General features: G+C 44.7%; 1 protein-coding gene across 2 annotated transcripts in view; it reads right to left on the reverse strand.

Moving 5' to 3' along the window:
* The window catches only part of LOC137625411 (tRNA pseudouridine(38/39) synthase), an 87,775-nt gene that overhangs the window by 41,025 nt on the left and 25,953 nt on the right, over positions 1-20,797 (reverse strand). For both annotated transcript variants that reach the window (XM_068356316.1, XM_068356317.1), the window contains exons 3-5: positions 15,121-15,248; positions 14,737-14,898; positions 12,483-12,649 (exon numbers count right to left, since the gene is read on the reverse strand). In XM_068356316.1, coding sequence (XP_068212417.1) covers positions 12,483-12,649; positions 14,737-14,898; positions 15,121-15,248 — 457 coding nt within the window. The remainder of the gene's footprint in view (positions 1-12,482; positions 12,650-14,736; positions 14,899-15,120; positions 15,249-20,797) is intronic.

Below are 20,797 nucleotides of genomic sequence, written 5' to 3' on the forward strand. Positions count from 1 at the left end.
TTCTATCAAGGAGCCTGAGGTGTTTAAACCATTTATTGTGTAGCCACCACAGGGCCAACGGAGAACGTCTTCATGTTCCTGTAGGTTATGTCTTGCAGGAAGTGGGTGGTGGTCGTTTGATGCTCCCACATACCTACTTGCAAGGCCTGCGTGACAGAGTACTGTAGTTCTTTTAAACGCTAGGGACATAATCATGCCCCTAACGATATAAGTTCTATGTTTCCTCTGTTGAAGGGAAAGATCAGGATTCAATGCCTAGTCTATGACCTTGCAAATCAAATCCGAGAATGTGTTCTTACTGATCCTTCTCTTGACCTTCGTCGAACAGACAAAGTGCTGACATTCGGCGGTGAGCTTCTATAGTTCTCTTGAAGCAGCACCTCAAGTTCCTTCCTGGTACAGTAGCTGATGATCTGGATAATTGGTTGCGCTAAGAAGGCTCCCAATCCGAAGGGTTCGAATCTGGTATCCGATGCTGCTAAGAATGAAGTCAAGTATTTCCTTCCCCATCACCGTGAATGAGAGATGTAATAAGCAGACCATGGAATTTGCCGACTCTCGGCTGAAACCAACACGAGCAGAAAACCTGTCTTCAAGGTCAGGTGAAGATCTGCTGCTTGACATCCTGGGTTGTAGAGGGCACTCTCCAGGGATTGAAGGATGCGAAACATCCTCAATGGAGCAAGTCTAACTTCTGACTGAGGGCAGGTAGGCTCAAAACTCCATATGAAGAGACAATACTAACGTAGAGGTAGAGTTAACTCCTTTCTGCTTGAAAGTGAGGCTCAAGGCCGAGTGGTAGCCTTTCACCGCCAAGACAAAGAGGAATTTTTCCCCCACCAAAGGTCTCCAAAAAAAAAACTCTGCAAAGCTGAAAGTGGCAATGAGGGGGGAGATACCCCGTCCATGACACCAACCACTAAAGGTCCACTAGCTTGTTAGCCAGCAACTGAAGAATACCGGAGGAATCTGGAACATCCTCTCGCAGCTTGCTGTGAAAGCTTCTCCGTGAAAGGAGATTTTGGAAAGTGTCAAGGCGTGAAAACGTACGGGGATCTACAGCTCCATGAAAGATGTTCACATTTTACTGTCAGAGTAGATTGTGTCATGAAGGGAGTTTCTCGGGACTTCTGTCAGCAGCTGAAGAAGGTATGGAAACCATCCTGCAGATGCAGAGCAGAACTAAGAGGGTCATTGCTAGGTTCCAGATGATCTTACCTTGTTAACCATCCTTTTTATCAAGCAGAACGGGGGAAATGGCTACAATGCCAATGTTGACCCACCATTGCTGAATGCATCCTGCCATAGAACCTAGGGATCTGGGACTGGTGAACAGTACAGCGGGAGCCCATTGTTCATGGACATCACAAAAAGATCCACTGTTGGGAAACTCCTCAAAGTTAGGACTTTGTTGGCTACTAGATGGTTCAAAAACTGCTCAGAGGCCACTATCTGAGTAGCTGTGCTCAGATGACTGTGAGCACATTCCTACTTTCCAGAATGAATCAAGTTGATACGGAAACCAAGTTGTCATCTGCCCATCTTAGCATAGCCATGCTAGAAGACAAAGATGCTGCGAAAAAAAATACTGCCCTGTTTGTTCTCGTTAATACCACCAAGTGACCCATCAGAACCTAATGTATTTGCTGTAAAGCTAGGAAGGCTGCCCTCATCTCTAGGAGATATATATAATGGTACCATTCGGACTCTGACCAGAGCCCAGAGGCTGTGTGGTACAGAATGTGGTCCACCCGTCTCCTTTTAATGCATCTGAAAGGAGCATCAAATCCGAGGGAGGGAGGAGGAGGTCGAATGTAAAAGAGAGTTCTGTATGAGAAAGTAATTGTACCAACTGTGATGTATGGATTGGAGTTGTGGGGAATGAAAGTGACGGAGAGACAAATTGAACGTGTTTGAGATGAAATGTCTCAGGAGTATGGATGGTGTATCTCGAGTAGAAAGGGTTAGGAACAAAGTGGTGAGGGTGAGAACCGTTGTAAGAAATGAGTTAGCAGCTAGAGTGGATATGAATGTGTTAAGGTGGTTTGGCCATGTTGAGAGAATGGAAAATGGCTATCTGCTGAAGAAAGTGATGAATGCAAGAGTTGATGGGAGAAGTACAAGAGGAAGGAAGGCCAAGATGTGGGTGGATGGATGGAGTGAAGAAAGCTCTGGGTGACAGGAGGATAGATGTGAGAGAGGCAAGAGAGCGTGCTAAAAATAGGGATGAATGGCGAGCGACTGTGACGCAGTTCCAGTAGGCCCTGCTGCTTCTTCCAGTCGCCAGGGATGACCGCGGAGGTAGCAGCAGTAGGGAATTCAGCGTTATGAAGCTTCATCTGTGGTGGATAACGGGGGAGGGTGGGCTGTGGCACCCTAGCAGTACCAGCCGAACTTGGTCGAGTCCCTTTTCAGGCTGGAGGGAACGTAGAGAGGAAAGGTCCCCTTTTTTTCATTTGTTTGATGTCGGCTAACCCCCAAAATTGGGGGAAGTGCCTTGGTATATGCATGACTTATGTAAAACTTTTGAAGTTTTGGTAAAAGACATTTCTGTTATAGTTATGCATTTCGACTGTGTTAGAAGTTTGTCAGTATATTCATTTTATTGATAAATGATAGCCATTCATCAAGCCGGGTGTGTTACTGCCAAACTTTGGATAGATTAATTTTGTTCAGTGTATTTTAATAAGAATTTTTGTGTTTGGCTACTGTGGTGTTGGGTCGCATGTTGTAACTACCTCAATCAGCATTGTGCTTGGGTTATATTTCAATCATGAATTGTAAAGTTTACATAAAACCACAACATTGGCAGCATGACATTCCTTTATGGTAATTATGCCAATTGACTATGAAATTGTGATCTTTGTTTTTCATATGAAAAGTTTGCTTAGATGTTAGACTTTTGGAAAACTTATTAGTACGAATTATGAAACAGTTGTGTGCTGTGTTTCAAGGCTGTGTCATTGTTCAGACTGGATACAATAACAGGCTTTGTTTCTCCACAGAGGCTTTCTGTGTTTATGCAATGACGACCGATGAATGAATGTGTATCATTGTTATGTGGATTGTCAATTCACATTAATTCAAGAACACAGCATAACTCGACTAACTGAAAATTAACCTTTCTTTTCCCACATGAGAACACTGTTGTGTGTCTTTTCTGTTATGTTCTTAGAAGCTTCTGATAAATTTGTCAATTGTAACATATATTAAGTAGTTTCTTGTGTTTTAAATCAAATGTCAACATTTTGCAATGTTATGCTATGCTTGTTTTTAATTTCAAATTAGTTTCTATTACTGATTTTGATCATTTCTATTATGGTCTAGTTATGTATAGCTAAAGTACTTGAGTCTTTATGGTCAATTAGTGTCAAATTAGGCAAATCTCTAAACTGAACTCTTTATTTTGTTACAGTTTTAGAAAAACACTATTAACTGATCACTATTGCACTGAATACACAAGGAAAATAAAGGAAATGGTGTCTTTAAACTGTATTTCTTCAAGTCATTGAGGATTTCACATGTTGCAACTACAGCCAAATTTTGAGTCTTAGTAATAAACTTAGGGACAAAGTTGAGTGTCACCTGCCCCCATCCCCTTGAATGGGTGACATCATAGGACACCGTGTAGTTCACTAACTCTCTTTGCAAAGGCCAGGGCTAAGAGGAAATCCATCTTTAAAGTCAGGTCCCGATCAGAAGCACGACTAAGAGGTTCATAAGGTTGCAGTACTCGTACTACATTCCAAGGAGGCTGTTTGACTTCTGACTGAGGGCAACTCTAAACTTTGTATTAGGAGAGATAATACCATCAAGGAGGAAATATCAACTCCATTCAGTTTATAGGCAACGCTTAAGGCTGAGGGATAGCCTTTAACAGCCGACACTGAACAGAGTTTTTCCCCACTCATGTAAAATGGAGTTTTTATGATAAAACAAAGTTTTGTGAATACTTACCTGGCAGTTATATATAAATAGCTAATTATCTCTATTTCGGCAGAATTTTTCTAAAACTAGGCAACCGCCTTGTGGTGGTTGGGTGGTAACACCCGTTAAAGGGTGGTAGGAGGAATCATTCCCGTTTTCTGTTCTTCACTATTGTTGGAATAGTTGCACTAAATGGAAGGATACCCCTTCCATGACACCAACAACAAAAAAAAGTCCACTTCGCTTGGTAGACAGCGATAGATGACACTCGGTATCCCACCATTCTCCTCGCAAATGCTTGCAAAAAACCTCCCGCACAGAGGAGTTGCTGGATAATCTCCATGCATGAAGATGTAGCAAAGCTATTTTCTTGTATATGGAAAATCTGAACATGTGAATGTTTGAGTAGCTCAAGAAGTGGAGGGAGTGCCCTGGATGCCTCTGTGAGCAGATATAGAAGATCTCAAAACCATTCTGCATGTCAGCACACTGAAACTATTAAGGTCATCGAATAGGTCTTGAGATAACCAAACTTTGTTCAGAAGCCTTCTTACTGGACACAAGGGGGGGGGGGGAATGCACAGACATCTAGGTTGTCCCATAGGTGTTGAAAAGCATCTTGCCAGAATGCTTGGGGATCTGGTACTGCGGAGCAGAACACAGGGAGTTTCCGGTTGAGAAATGTCGGGAATAGGTCTATTGTAGGCAAACCCCACAAAGTCAAGACTTTGTTTGCTATCTGTTGTTTCAAAGACCACTCAGTACCAACTATCTGAGTCCTCCTACTCAGTTTGTCTGCCAAGATGTTTCTCTTACCCGGAATGAAAAAAGCTGAGAGGATCACCGAGTTGTCCTCCAGCTATCTAATTATCTCAAAAGCCAGATAGCAGAGGAGCTGTGAAAAGTACCTCCTTACCACTGTAGCGTTGTCACTCATCAACAGCACAGAGTGTCCTAGGGGGAGCTGCTGGAAGTGTTTGAGAGCTAGAAAGGCTGCTCTCATTTCTAGGATGTTTATGTGGCAGTGTTGCTCAGCTTCTGACCGTAGTCCAGAGGTGGTGTGATGTAACAGATGAGCTACCTACCCTTCTTTTACTGCGAACGAGAAGAGCATCAAATCCGGGGGAGGAGAGAGAAGGTTTATTTCTGTCAGTCGGTTGGTATCTGATACCCCCCACCGCAGGTCTCTCTTCTCCTCCGACCCTATTGGAACTAGAAGATTCGGAACATCTATGTGCAGAGACTAGAATTTCTTCAGTTGCCACTGGAGGGTTTAAGTGTGGAGACGACTGTTGGGGACCAGAGCTTCCAGGGAGGCAAGATATATTAGGAGTTTCTGCCAAAGATGTGGTGGCAGTTCATTTCATTCTAGAAACAGACCTACTACTCGTTTCATTCTCTCCATTCATGCTAAGAACAGGAAGACTTTGCCTAGATTTATGTTGATGTTCATCCCTAAGTATACCAGATTCTGAGTTGGCTGCAGCGAGGACTTCTTGAAATTTACCATGATCCCCAGATCTTGGCAAAACTCGAGGAGTCTCTCAATGAAGGAGAAGAACTTCCATCAATTCTGCTAGAATCAGCCAAATGTCCAAGTAACCAAGACGGCGTATGCCATTCTTGTGTGCCCAAGTTGACACTAGGCTAAACAATTGAGTGAAAACCTGTGGTGCTGTGGACAGGCCAAAGCACAGCACTTTGAAATGATATACTGAGTTGTTGAGGGAGAATCTTAGATGCTTCCTTGAGGATGGATGAATTGGGATCTGGAAGTACGAACCTTTGAGATTCGGTAATCAAGAAGCCCTTCGGTCTGACGGTCCGTCTGACAGTTTGGGCAGTTTCAATCTCGAACGGAGTTTCTTGGACAAATTCGTTCAGAGCCAAGAGATCTATGCCTGGTCTCCAGCCTCCAGACGCCTATTTTACAAGAAAGAGTCGACTGTAAAACCTTGGGGACTTGTCCTGTACCTCTTGTAGAGAGTTATTCTCCAATATGGTCTGGACATAAGCCTGAAGGGCCTATTCCTTCGCAGATCCCTTCAAGTAGGAACTCATGCTCCCTGGATAGGATTAGCGTCAATGGCCTTAGATGTAAGGATGCTAGATAACTCCTAATCAATCAATCAATCACTGGATGAGAGGTTAAAGGAGGGACAGAGAGAGTGAATGGGACGTGATATCCTACCCTGAGGACAGAGACCGGCCCCGTGAAACATCCACCACTTCCATTTGCTCTGTATGCATCCTTTCACCAGTGGACTGGTCAGAAGAATGCCCTCCCTAATGGGTGTAACCTCGTTGATTTATCCTACGCCTCTTACCTCTCCTGAGTCCTCTGGGCAGAAAGGGTTCTTTTTCACTGCCTTTTCTGGTTGCTGAGGACTCTTCCCCTGTCCTTGACACCTTGGCTGATAGGTGTTGTTATTGAGGTACCGTGGGGTATGGGTGACAGGGATATAGCCCATTGGAGGAGAGAGTCTTGGCTTGTCTTCCTCCAACTTTCTGCAACCACATTGATGTCCTCAGTATCTGTTTCATTAATTTTGAGACAACTGCATCCAAACATCTCAAGACCCAGTTGACCCACTGATTGTGGATTAAAATTTCTACAGCCCGAGTACCAGAAAGCAGGAAAGAGAACATTGCTTCCCTGTTCTGTTCGCTGGTAAAGTTCTCGGTCCTGAACAAGTAATCTACTGTCCCAAACCAGTAGTTCAGCCATGAAGGGGTTTGCAGGGAACACTGCTACACGCCTCATGTTCACAGCGTCAGCTGCAGAAAATCAACTGAAGAGAAAGACAGTCTGTGTAATGGCATGCTGTGTGTCAGAGCAGGGATTGCTGGATCGAGAAGGAGAGGAGATGGGGCGTCATCCACAATGTCATACAATTTCCTCTGCCTAACATATGGTGGAGGAAGTAGGCGGGAGGAGTGAATCACTTGAAGGGATTGAGAATCCCGTGCCACATGAGTGTGGGCTCTTTTCCTGGCACCCCTGACCCCTCTCAACCAAGGTTAAGCTACCTTAGCTTTGGTTGATCTAGGGTGTCATAAAAGAGTGTCCTTCCCCTCGGATAGATCAGGGTCCGGTTCCTGTAGGTTATTAGCCCTCCTTATACATGTCAGGATCTGGAGGAAGACTTGGTTGGCATCTCTTTGTTATAGGGAAGAGACTCTAGGGCTGGTGGAAGGTGGCAGTTTTCCCTCGGAACGGTCCAAACCGTTGTCTTCCTCGTCCGAATTCACATCCCTAGGAACCCGCAGAGGGTGTTGATCGTCAACAGGGAACTTTTGTAAGGTGAGAGACCTTGGAGGTAGGATAGCGAGGTTTCTTCGACTTCGAGGAAGTCCTTGAAGGGAAAGAATCCCTCATAGCCTTCCCCTTAAGCCTTCCAAATCTCTGCCACTGGGAGGGAGTCCACTCCCTCCACGTTACATGGAGACTCCTGCGAACAGGTGTGCTCTCTGCAGACAGGAAAAAGTGAGTAGGGATCTGTTTCCAAGAATGACATGAAGGTGTCGCATTGGCGCCCTTTCCTGCCTGGACAAATCAGCATTCTATTTGAATGCTCACCCTATCACTCTTGAGAAAGGAAAAGTTTAAAACTTTAAGCCAGTTGTTTTCAAGAGGTTTGAAAAACTGAGTAAGTGGAGGAGATTAGCCAATGTCCTTAATACAAAGTGGTGTCTATTAGCTACTGAGTGTGTGAGCCGGGTGGTGGGTACACCTCCCGCTAACCAGCAGAGGGAAGTATCACCTCACTTAAAAGTTTCATGGCTAGTTTCAGCAGTCGCCAAAATGTATTTCCATAGAAAAGAGCTAAAATGTTTGTATTTGGTCACAGAACAAAGAGCTGTTGGAAGTGCTTGAAAGCTAAAAAAGCTGCCCTTATTTCCAATCGGAATCAGACCAAAGCTGGGAGGCCATGTGCTGCAACAGGTGAGACCCCACCTTCTTTTGATGCATCCATGAAGAGCATCAAATCAGGGGGAGAATAGACAAGATCTACTCCCTTGAGAAGGTTGGCATCTAGCACCCACAAACTCCAGTCTTTCTTTTGCTCTGACCCTATTGGAGCCAGAAGGTCCAGAGGGTCCCAGTGCTTAGACAAGAAGGTCATCAGCTGCCACTGGAGAGATTGACTGCTAAGTAGACCATTGGGCACCAGACGCTCCATGAAAGTCAAGTGTCCTAACAGGAGAAGCCCCAAATAAGCTTATAGTGAGCCTTATGAGAGGAAGATACAAGCCAATTCCCTGAGTCTCTCAATTCTGCTTTGAGAAAAAAACACTTTTTCTTCCAGGATGTTTATCTGCATCCTGAGATAAACCAGGTTTTAAAAAAGTTGGAGGGAAGACTTCTTGAAATTTACGACTCACAGGTCACGGCAAAATGTGAGGAATCTATCTCGCTGAAGGAGAAGGGTCTCCTACAAGTCTGCAATAATCAACCAACCATCTGGGTAACCAAGGAGATGAAGGCTGTTGGCATGGGCCTACGTTGAGACTAGACCAAATACTCTTGTGAATACTTGAGGTGCTGTGGACAGACCAAAACACACCACCTGAAACTGATACATCTTCTCGTGTAGAATGAATCTTAGATACTTCCTAGATGATGGATGAATTGGGATCTGGAAGTACACATCTTTTAGATCAAGTGCGATCATGAAGTTGCCTGGTCTGACAGTCTGTGAACCATTTCTGTTATCTCCATCTTGAATGGAGTTTGTTAGACAAATTCATCCAGACGCCTTCTCTACAAGAAAGAGTCAACTGTAGATGCCTGGGGACAAGTCGAGGGCCTCTTGGAGAGTGACCTTATCCAATATTGTCTGGACTTCTGTCCGAAGGGTGAGATCCTTCACTAATCCCTTCGCGAAGGATTATGAAATTACTACTGTACATGCCAATGCAGAGGAGGGTGAATGAGTGAATGGGATGTGGTATCTCACACAAAGGACTGAGACCGTTCAAAGTTTGGTCCCGAGGATCTCCCATCTCTGCCACCTGTTTTTCAGCCATTCCCCCACCCCCCACCCCCCGGTGGTAAGGTGGGAGGATTGGCCCCCATAGCAGGAGCAACAACATTTGCCAGCTTTGCCTCCTCTTCCCCTTGCATCCTTGCCATAAAAGGGATGCTTAAGAGGTTTGGCCTCTTTCATGGTAGGCTGTTTAGAAGCCACCCTTGTCCTCTTGTGCACCTGGCACTGTACAGGAGACGACCTCGGTGCATGAAGGAGCTAAAGAGTGAGGGGGGTGTCCCTGCCCTTGAGAAGGGAGTCTCGGTTCACCTTCCTCCAGCACTCTGCAATAGCATCAATGTCTCCCATACAGAAAAAGGAAGGACCCTCCACTGATGAGTGGTGAAGATGGAGCACTTCTCTCTTCGGCACCTGCCTCTGGAATTTTGAAATCCTGTTTGTGTACTGGCTGACTGTGTTGTGAGCGAGGAACTCAACAGCCCTTGCTCCAGAAAGCAAAACAGTCTTAAAAGTTATCCCCTTATGTGGGTCAGACAAATCCTCACTGTCGGTCAGATAACTAACAGAACCAGACAATCCATGAAGAGGTTTGAGAAGTCACCTTAGCAATCCTCTCCATGTTCGCGGCTTTTGCAGCCACGAACGTAACCTGTAAGCTGCCAGCTTGTTGACAGACATGCCCTGAGCCGGAGACACAGCTGGGTCCAATGGCAAGGGCAATCAATCATCATGCAATATGTTATAATACTTTCTCTGCCTAACAAAAGGTGGAGGAAGTAAGCAAGAAGAGTTATTCCCCCTAAGAGAGTCCTTTTTCCTTGCAATCTTGGAAATGACCTTCTTAATGAGACCTGACATCATCTTAGACCAAGGCACCTAAATCCTGGTCTTTCCAGGTCGTGGGGCACAGCAGAACAGGTCCAAGACCATGTCTCTCCCCTCACAAGAGAGGACGTGGGATCCCCAAGTCCATTAATTTTTCTCATGCTAGGTAACACCTACATAAATGAATAGTGTGACTCTCCTTGCTCGGTGGCAGGTGCTTTAGGGCTATCTGGCAGAGGCGACACACAATCATAGTTGTGCTAATCATAGATTTAGAGCTCATCCAACTCTAGAATCACACCCATAAGAGCCTGGGTTGGGTCAGGGTCGTCATCAAGTACCCCAGCAGGGGATCGAGACCTCAGTGTAGCTTCTCAAGTTGCGAGCAGTGACGAGGACGATACCGCACCTTAGACCCTTTTCTGAAATATTGGGTCATCGACAATTTTCGATACACAGTTCTTCGAAAAGGTTTTCGCATCTTTACACTCCCGAGGCTTAGTTGAGAAAGAAGATAAGTGACTGACTGTCTCCTGAGAAGGTGCCTCTGGCTGCAAAGCCAGCAGAGGCTTCAAAGGAGTAGCAACAGGCTTCAAAGGAGTAGCAACAGGCTTTGGAGGTGGAATATCTGTTGGAGTACAAACTACCTTGACTGGTGACAGACAGTATTTATCCATAAAGAAAATCTCTCTATGAGATCTTGACCCTCTACAAGTCATGGAGAGAAAGATCTCTCCTGCAAGATATGTCATAGTCTCTGCCTCCTCTGCTTTGCAACCACTTTAACCAGGATAATACTGTACCCAGTTCTCGCACAGGGGATCAGGTTGGTTGAGGGCAGCCTTCGAGTCACGGTACCGTTGATACCGAGACGAGTGACCAGTAGGCGAAGGTGGATGAGAAACCAGATGACGAGAAAGGGCATGCCTGGGGGCAACAGTCCTACTCATGGAGTCTGAAGGTGGCCTCAAACCTTCAGGAGAACCTGACACCAAGAGGGGTAGGGTTATTGGTTCATAATTCCCTAATGATCAGGAAGGAGCAGGATTGATGGCAGCCTGCTTTACGGCTCTGATTAGCTCCAAGAACATATGGCGTGTCCCTTGCAAATGAGAAGGCGGCTGAAAGAGCTCTGGGTGAGGAATGTCCTAATGCGTGCTTTTCACAAGAACGCGATTCTCCTGAGGAATGTAAAGATGAACTCGCACATGCCACCCCAGTTTAGCGGGCCCCCAAGATAGGTAGCCAGACCCTTGTAAGAAAAAGAAAAGAATGAGTCCGCTTCATGCCAGCGAGCTTGGCAAGCGCACTTCTAATCCTAGACTAGAGTTAGGCCAATCGCGAACTGACGCACAAACATCCACCAGAGCATTAGTATGAGGATCACAAGTTTCCTTTTGTGCAACCGAAATAGGACGCACACTCCTCGTAGGGGTGAGCAAGGCTGGGGTGGATTGACTGAGAACGCGAGGTGCCATCGCTCTCGAAGATCAGACCAACCTGACGCTTTCCCCCCAAGGGTCAGATGCCAGAGTCAGAACTCTGTAGGGTTTCGCACTTGCGAGACGCATAGAGCAAGAAGAAGAGGGTTTGTGAACTCACTCACAAGGACCTTAAGAAGGTGACTGCTCAAGTAAGGCCATCCTTGTAGGATGGGGGATCACAAGGATCTTCCTCCTGAGCGAACTCACCCCGGGGGTTGAACGCACAAAGCTAAAATTTTGAGGAGAACCAGCCTGCAATTCCTAAAGTGGATGAAGAATAGCAGAGGAAGAATCTGCAAGGGGCACAAGACCAACTGGATGGGCCTTCCCTCTAATGGCTGTGAGCTCCTGCAGTGCCCCCAACTTCAACACTTCCACAAGATATTGCCTAGTGGGAGAACCCAAAAATCCCAAGGAAGACCACAAATGACGCAAAGTGTTACAAGAGAGAGACTCCCTGCAGGTGGAGGGCGCCACTGTTTTGCTAAAGGAAGCAGCAGGGTCTTACGAGCCTGAATGTTATCCGGGGATGAATTGGTCATCATTCTAACTTGATGGGCCTACAGAGGAAGCTGACCGTAATAAAGCAAAGGGGAAAATATGAAATTAATTGAGAAGAATCCCTTTTGGACTTCTTACATCACCTACCATACCACTCCTACTTGGAGGATGGGAGGATGGACACTCCCGACACTCATCACAAGGAGAAGCCTGCATGCATGAGTGACATCTGCACGCAGGACAAAGCAGGCGAGGATCCACCTCAGACATAAACATAGACATAAGAGTGGCCTGCTACGCCAGGGTAAACCCTCAGGGTTGCAACTCCTCAAGACCAAGAACACCTGAAAAATAAAAATATTTCATTAAGTTTGCGGCCAGTAAATAAGGAAATATAGGAAGAGCGAGACAGCACGTCATCACTTTACTGAGCCAAAATCAAAGTAAAGGATCTTGCAGGGTGTGTGTGTTAGTGGGAGGGTCAGTTTAACCCCCCTAACTAGCAGAGGGTTATTGACACCTAGTCCAAATGATTATGGCTAGATTCCAGCTTGCTCCAAAACATATACTGTACAGTATACAGTAAAGCAAGAAGGGTTTATATTTGTGTAGGAACAAATAATTGGATACAGTGTTTGATGTTATGAACATCTTGCAGCTGTAATCAAACTGCAATGCAAATAAAGTCATCGCTCACAGTTTCGTTCCTTCAAATCTTGACCATCAAATAGGGATACATATGCAGATGCTTTACCTTTATTTAGTAGCATGACATAACCAATTTCTTGGTCATCATCATCCACACATCCAGCTGGTTTTTCATCCCCCACGATTACACCAATTCCCGACGTTAGCCGACTCCGAAGTGTAATAGAAATGACTTGGTCAAATCCGCTTACACCTTTATCGGTTCTACCACATCTGAAATATTACCAAGTAAATAAACAATGTATGGAAGTACATGGTATTGCTGTTATGTAAACGTAAATACGTAAACATGACATATTTCAACTGGAAAATGCAGATCATATTTGTAGGACAGATCTCTTTGAGGGATATATTTACTACCAAGAATGTATGTAAGAAAAACTGATGATGAAGAGTGGGGTGATGGTGACCCTTTGCAGTGTTAATGGAGCGACACTTATATCTGCCTTTCCCTTTTCATTAGTATGCTTTTGTGTACTGTATGCCCATCTACATGACCCATTTCTCTTAACGTGTCCTTGCTCTAAATTTTACTCTCAGCTTTACAGCATACCCTTGCTCGAGTCGCATAAGGCATGAAATGTGACTCGGAGGTATGCAGAAGGTCTTCAGCTTACAAACTTAATAGGTTCCAAGAACCTGTTTGTACAATCAAATTGTTTGTCAGTTCAATCTTCTTTATTTATGGCCTAGGGTAGACCTAACCTGACTCCCATGCCTATGATTTCCAGCTACAAACGTGAACCCGTAGTCCCGTTTCATATAAAATAGATATCTGGTTATTGTAAATGTCATTTTGCTTACTGTATTAAACAATATGATATTGCTTATCAACATTATGACCCTTAGCAACAATATGACACTTAGCAACATTATTAGCCTCATCAACAAGCATTATGACCCTTATCAACATTATGACTCTTAGCAACATTATTGGCCTCATCAACAAGCATTATGACCCTTATCAACAATATGACACTTAGCAACATTATTAGCCTCATCAACAAGCATTATGACCCTTATCAACATTATGACTCTTAGCAACATTATTAGTCTCATCAACAAGTATTATGACCCTTATCAACATTATGACTCTTAGCAACATTATTAGCCTCATCAACAAGCATTATGACCCTTATCAACATTATGACTCTTAGCAACATTATTAGCCTCATCAACAAGCATTATGACCCTTATTAACATTATGACTCTTAGCAACATTATTAGCCTCATCAACAAGCATTATGACCCTTATCAACATTATGACTCTTAGCAACATTATTAGCCTCATCAACAAGTATTATGACCCTTACCAACATTATGACTCTTAGCAACATTATTAGGCTCATCAACAAGCATTATGACCCTTATCAACATTATGACTCTTAGCAACATTATTAGTCTCATCAACAAGTATTATGACCCTTATCAACATTATGACTCTTACTAACATTATTAGCCCCATCAACATTGTAACCCTTAGTAACATTTCTGGGTCGACCTGTGGCGGCCGGTGAAAAGAGTCCTTCTTATATATCTTTTCTGATAAAACCTTCCAATTATACCAGAGAAAGATAAAAGCATGGAATGCTGAGGTTACAACCCTCGCGCGAGCACCTTTTGGGTGTCGTGTATAAAGCAAAGGCGCGTGAAATACACTATTCACAGGTTGTCTTCCATTTAGTTAATTCCTTCGTCAAAAGGATGGGCCGATACAAAGGCCCTAGCCAACCCCCAGCGCCACACCACCCACGCCACGACGCGAGCGCCATCTGAACTACATCCTTCTTTTTGGATTCTTAAGTGTTGAATTATTTTGTGGTGCTCTCGATATTTTTTATCAATCGTGGATTATTAACATTATTAGTCTTATCAACATTTTTTCTTTGTCTTATTACAGTAAACGTACAAACTTTTAGTACGACATCTGAGATTCATGATTTCAGTTGGATTTGTGTTTGTATCTGTGAATCTTTGTAAGTTGAGGACGATCTGTGCTTAAAACAATTAGCAATAATGTAATGATTACCAATATGAGCCATTATTGCGTTTTGTTATTAATTAGCGAAAACTTTATTGCTTGCACCAATGGGAATTGTATTGGATGATATTACACATGAGAAATTTTTCAGTAAGCGCAAAAAAGAATGAAATCCAAGATATTAATGAAAATCTGGAAATCTAATGAAAAAAGGAAGACGAACGCTAGACAGTAGAACTGTAATATATAGGGTAGAAGCAAAATGAAGTACAGTGAGGTAAAAAAATTGAGTAAAAAAATCCTCCTCCAAATATCTCACCGGTGGTAATTAGAAGTCTCCCTTGATTCTATTAGACGAGTCTTCAACAATGCATGAAAGATTTGTGCCTCAATTGTTAACGGAGTGTCTTCCTGCACTGCAAAACCATTGTAATCCCATCCTAAGTAAGCGAACTTTAGTAGAACGTGACGTTTGGAGTACCTGGAATTGAAAACTGTGAATCATTATTATGAAATAAAGTGTAAATACAATATCGTTTATTATTCATTTTCTCACTTTTACCAATATTTCTTTTCTTTTCCTCAGAAACCCAAAACCAAAGGTGATTTCAAATTTCCTCCTTTTCAGTGCATCAACAACTAACACATGAACTTCAAAGTTGAGGGAGAGAATGCAGTACGTGCTAAGAAAATATAAACTCACTTGGAGAAATCAAAGGGCCTCTCTTTCCTGATCTTAGCTGTCTCGACAGCAATGCCCTGACTCTTCGCAAGAAGGTTCTGTAGCTGTTTGTTGTGGGCTTCCACTTGCATGAGGCGTGCCTCAAGTTCCTGAAATATGTTATTTTCATTAGTAAAATAAATTTTTGAATATACTTACCCGATAATCATGTAGCTGTCAACTCCGTTGCCCAACAGAATTCTACGGAAGGGATACGCCAGCGATCGCTATACAAGAGGGGGGTGTACTCACAAGCGCCACCTGTGGCCAGGTACTGCAGTACTTCTTGTTGACACCACTTCAATTTTTCCTCGGTCCACTGGTTCTATGGGGAGGAAGGGTGGGTCAATTAAATCATGATTATCGGGTAAGTATATTCAAAAATTTATTTTTCAATATTAAACTTACCCGATAATCATGTAGCTGATTCACACCCAGGGAGGTGGGTGAAAACCAGTGTACATGTATATCAAGAAGCTAAGTATCCCGTATTTCATATTATCAGTTATTCAAAATAACAATGAAATTACAAGTACCTGGTAAGGAAGTCGACTTGAACCATTACTCTGCCTTAAATAAGTTCGTCTTCCTTACTGAGCGCAGCGTTCCTCTTAGGAGGCTGAACAACTCTAAGGTGCTGAAGTATCAAGGGCTGCAACCCATACTAAAGGACCTCATCACAACCTTTAACCTCGGCGCTTCTCAAGAAAGAATTGACCACCCGCCAAATCAACAAGGATGTGGAAGGCTTCTTAGCCGACCGTACAACCCATAAAAAGTATTCAAGAGAAAGGTTAAAAGGTTATGGGATTATGGGAATGTAGTGGCTGAGCCCTCGCCTACTACTGCATTCGTTGCTACGAATGGTCCCAGGGTGTAGCAGTACTCGTAAAGAGACTGGACATCTTTGAGATAGAATGATGCGAACACTGACTTGCTTCTCCAATAGGTTGCATCCATAACACTCTGCAGAGAATGGTTCTGTTTGAAGGCCACTGAAGTAGCCACAGCTCCCACTTCATGTGTCCTTACCTTCAGCAAAGCAAGGTCTTCTTCCTTCAGATGAGAATGTGCTTCCCTAATCAGAAGCCTGAATAGTAAGAAACTGAGTTCTTAGAACTTGGAAAAGAAGGTTTCTTGATAGCACACCATAAGGCTTCTGATTGTCCTCGTAAAGGTTAAGACCTTTTAGATAGTACCTTAAGAGCTCTAACTGGGCAAAGTACTCTCTCCAGTTCATTCCCCACCAAGTTGGACAGGCTTGGGATCTCGAACGACTTAGGCCAAGGACGTGAAGGAAGCTCGTTTAGCAAAAACCGAGCTGCAAGGAACATGTAGCCGTTTCAGATGTGAAAACAATGATCCTGCTGAAGGCGTGGATCTCACTTACTCTTTTAGCTGTTGTCAAGCACACGAGGAAAAGAGTTTTTAATGTGAGGTCCTAAAAAGAGGCTGATTGGAGAGGTTCAAATCTTGATGACATAAGGAACCTTAGGACCACGTCTAGATTCCAGCCTGGAGTGGACAACCGACGTTCCTTTGAGGTCTCAAAAGACCTAGGGAGGTCCTGTAGATCTTTGTTGGTGGAAAGATCCAAGCCTCTGTGGCGGAAAACCGCTGCCAACATACTTCTGTAACCCTTGATCGTAGGAGCTGAAAGGGATCTTACTTTCCTTAGATGTAACAGGAAGTCAGCAATCTGGGTTACAGTGGTACTGGTTGAGGAAACTGCATTGGTCTTGTACCAGCTACGGAAGACTTCCCCTTGAGACTGATAGATTCTGAGAGTGGATGTTCTCCTTGCTTTGGCAATCGCTCTGGCTGCCTCCTTCGAAAAGCCCCTAGCTCTTGAGAGTCTTTCGAAAGTCTGAAGGCAGTCAGACGAAGAGCGTGGAGGTTTGGGTGTACCTTCTTTACGTGAGGTTGACGTAGAAGGTTCACTCCTAGAGGAAGAGTCCTGGGAATGTCGACCAGCCATTGCAGTACCTCTATGAACCATTCTCTCGCGGGCCAGAGCGGAGCCAACCAACGTCAGCCGTGTCCCTTTGCGAGAGGAGAACTTCTGAAGTACCCTGTTGACAATCTTGAACGGCGGGAATGCATACAGGTCGAGATGGAACCAATCCAGCAGAAAAGCATCCACGTGAACTGCTGCTGGGTCTGGAATCGGAGAACAATACAACAGGAGTCTCTAGGTTATCGAGGTAGCGAACAGATCTATTGTTGGCTGACCCCACAGGGCCCAAAGTCTGCTGCAAACATTCTTGTGAAGGGTCCACTCTGTGGGGATGACCTGACCCTTCCGGCTGAGGCGATCTGCCATGACATTCATACCGCCCTGAATGAACCTCGTTACCAGCGTGAGCTTTCGATCTTTAGACCAGATGAGGAGGTCCCTTGCGATCTAGAACAACTTCCACGAAAGAGTCCCTCCCTGCTTGAAGATGTAAGCCAGGGCTGTGGTGTTGTCAGAGTCCACCTCCACCACCTTGTTAAGCTGGAGGGACTTGAAGTTTATCAAGGCCAGAAGAACCGCCAACAACTCCTTGCAATGATGTGAAGTGTCCTTTGCTCCTGATTCCATGTTCCCAAGCATTCCTGTCCGTCCAAAGTCGCACCCCAGCCCGTGTCTGATGCGTCCGAGAGGAGACGGCGGTCGGGTTTCTGAACAGCCAAAGGTAGACTTCCTTGAGAAGAAAGCTGTTCTTACACCACGCGAGAGAAGACCTCCTCTCTTCGGAAACAGGAACTGAGACCGTCTCTAGCGTCATGTCCTTTATCCAGTGAGCAGCTAGATGATACTGAAGGGGGGGGAGGTGGAGTCTCCCTAACACGATGAACAGGGCCAGCGATGAAAGTGTCCCTGTTAGACCCATCCACTACCTGACTGAGCATCGGTTCCTTCTCAGCATGCTCTGGATGCATTCTAGGGCTTGGAAGATCCTTGGAGCCGACGGAAAGCCCGAAAAGCTCGACTCTGAAGATCCATACCCAGGTAGACAATGGTCTGGGATGGGACGAGCTGAGACTCCTCAAAATTGACCAGGAGGCCCAGTTCCTTGGTCAGATCCATAGTCCATCTGAGAATCTCCAGACAGCGACGACTTGTGGGAGCTCTTAAAAGCCAGTCGTCTGACGGAGCCGGACACAAGATCATGGTACTGCTGCACAGTCTGTGAACTGTCAACCAGGGGAAGCGAGGAAGTACAGTGACAACCCGAAGCTGTCTAGACTGTCTGGGTCGTACAGACAACTCCTTATCGGGTTGCTGAGGTTGCCGCACTGCGTCACAACAAGTCACTTCTGCTGGTTGTTGAACGTCTTCCCAGTGACACACTGACTCCGTAAACAAAAAATCCTCTAACAAGGACTAAGCTTGGACTGCATGTCTTGCAACACAGCTCAAGGTCTATGGGAGCAGGTGTGGTAACAGACGGGGTTAGCGACTGAAGTGGAACCATTACCTTCCCTGGAAGCATGTTATGCTTAAATAAAAGTCCATAAGAGGCTACGCAGCTAAAGGCTCCTCTCCAAATGACAGAGTCCTCAAGGGAATATCAGAAGGAGGGAGAAAAGCACTTTCTCATCTACAGGGACCATATCCGAGAAAAGCTAAGTTCTCTCAGTGAGGTTTTCACTGGTGCAAAAGCAGCAGACTAGAAGGCAACGTTATGAAACTGCTTGACAGTCTAGTGAGTTGGCAACAACCAAAGATGTGTGACTGAGAAGCATGCGGTAAGGTATGCAGAGCATGCTGTATGCAGAGCATGCTGTATGTAGAGCATGCTGTAAGGTAAGCAGAGCATGTTGCATGGCGTGTAACATTTCTCAGAAATTCCATGACCAGTGCTAGATTGAGTAATATCGCATTAATGTCCATTGAAAGTGCACGTGCCGAGGGAATTGATTTAGACTGTTTTGTTGATGAATTTGATAGCCGGCATGATAATCGTAGAATTAAGCTGCACTAAATGTACTATAATCTACTTCACCTCAGGAAAGGGAAACTCGCCCTGTTGGCAACACTGCATTACTTCATGCATGCTTGCTTGGGGTTTTAATATCAACATAATATTTACCTTACATTCATAACTCATGATTCATTTTTGTTTTGAAGATATTTTTGCCATATTTTGCGATTTTGTTAAAAATATATTGCAAGGAATACATATATATTTTTATATTTAAGTAAAACAAATAACCTCCATTATCATAATGTTTGTGTAGGCATACATGTATATGATTACAAATGCAAGTTATGAAAGTAATGAGGTGTTATTATTGTCATTTGTTATTTCCAAGTTGAATGGGAAGAGGCTCAAGTTGAGGAGAAAGTGGCAGATGCATGCGTTGAGGTGGCTGACTCATAGCATGAGGTTGCTGCCTCAAGAGTTGCGCTTGCCTCATGGTTGAGGTGGCTGCGCAGAGAGAGGCTCTTGACCCACGAGTTGAGGTTCTTGAGGTGTGAGCTGCGAGAGTTGAGGTAGCGGCTGCGCAGAACGCAGTTCCTGTCTCACGAGTTGAGGTTCCTGAGGAGCTAGCCTCAAGAGTTGAGGCTCTCGCCTTAAGGAAAGTTGAGGTAGCAGCTGCGAGAGCTGAGGTGGCTGCCTCAAGGATGGTAGAGGTTGTCGTACCTCAAGAGGTTGTTGCCTCGAAGATGGTCTAACTGCAAGAAAATCTTGCCTCAAGGCATAAGACTCCTGCTCCCATTGTTGAGGTTGCCTTAAGGAAGGTTAAGGTTGCTGCACAACGCTGGTAACTGGCAACTCCGAACGCGGTAAGGTAGCTTGAGGAACCTCAACTTCGTACGCCTGGCAGACTGGACTGCGGTGAGGCGGAGCTCTCGCAGGAGGAGGTGTAACCTTCTCAGCCTGAAACTCACGCATTAAGACCGCAAGCTGCGACTGCATGGACTGCAGCAAAGTCGTCTTGGGATCAACAGACGATAAGGTCTGTTGAGGCAAAGCCTTAATAGAAGATGAGGTCTGTTGAGGCATCGCCTTACCTCTCTTAGGAGGTGTGCAGTCACCTGATGACTGCGGAGAGTCAGAGCTAACCCAATGACTGCATCCGGGTTGTTGAACTCTAGAGGTCTGGACTTTACGTTTAAGAGGTCTTGAGACCTGAGTCCAGCGTTTTCTCCCCTAAATTTCTTCTGCAGACGAGCAAAATAAGGGCTCAATCGTCTGCGGGTGGGAGTGACGGTCTCTGTAAGACACGCCCGCAACCACCGAGGATACTTCTGTGCGCCGATCAAGGCCTGCCGAACCCTTTTGCCCTTCGACATTGCTTCTCCCCTGGGCTTGGGAGCTTGCAAGAGGTCCCGGACTGGGAGGACGACTGGCACGCACAGAAGTACCCTCACGCACAACACTGAAACACTTTGCGCTAATCACTTATCACTTTTGAATTTCTGTTTGCACTTATTTCACTGAACTCGAAACTTTAAGTGGTTTGTACCTGAAACACGCAATTCTATCCTTCCTTAAAAGATAGTAATTGCGAAAACAGAATTACAATGTAACAGAAAAATCTAATGAAAGATAAATAATTCAGTGGCTGGAAAGAGACTAAACACTAGATCAAATAAACTACGTTTAAAATCTCTCACCGCATAAAGCTTGAGAACAAGAATAAACTCTAGAAACATTTACCTTCT

This window comes from Palaemon carinicauda, chromosome 32 (assembly GCF_036898095.1).
Source record: "Palaemon carinicauda isolate YSFRI2023 chromosome 32, ASM3689809v2, whole genome shotgun sequence".
Classification (NCBI taxonomy): Eukaryota; Metazoa; Arthropoda; class Malacostraca; order Decapoda; family Palaemonidae; genus Palaemon; species Palaemon carinicauda.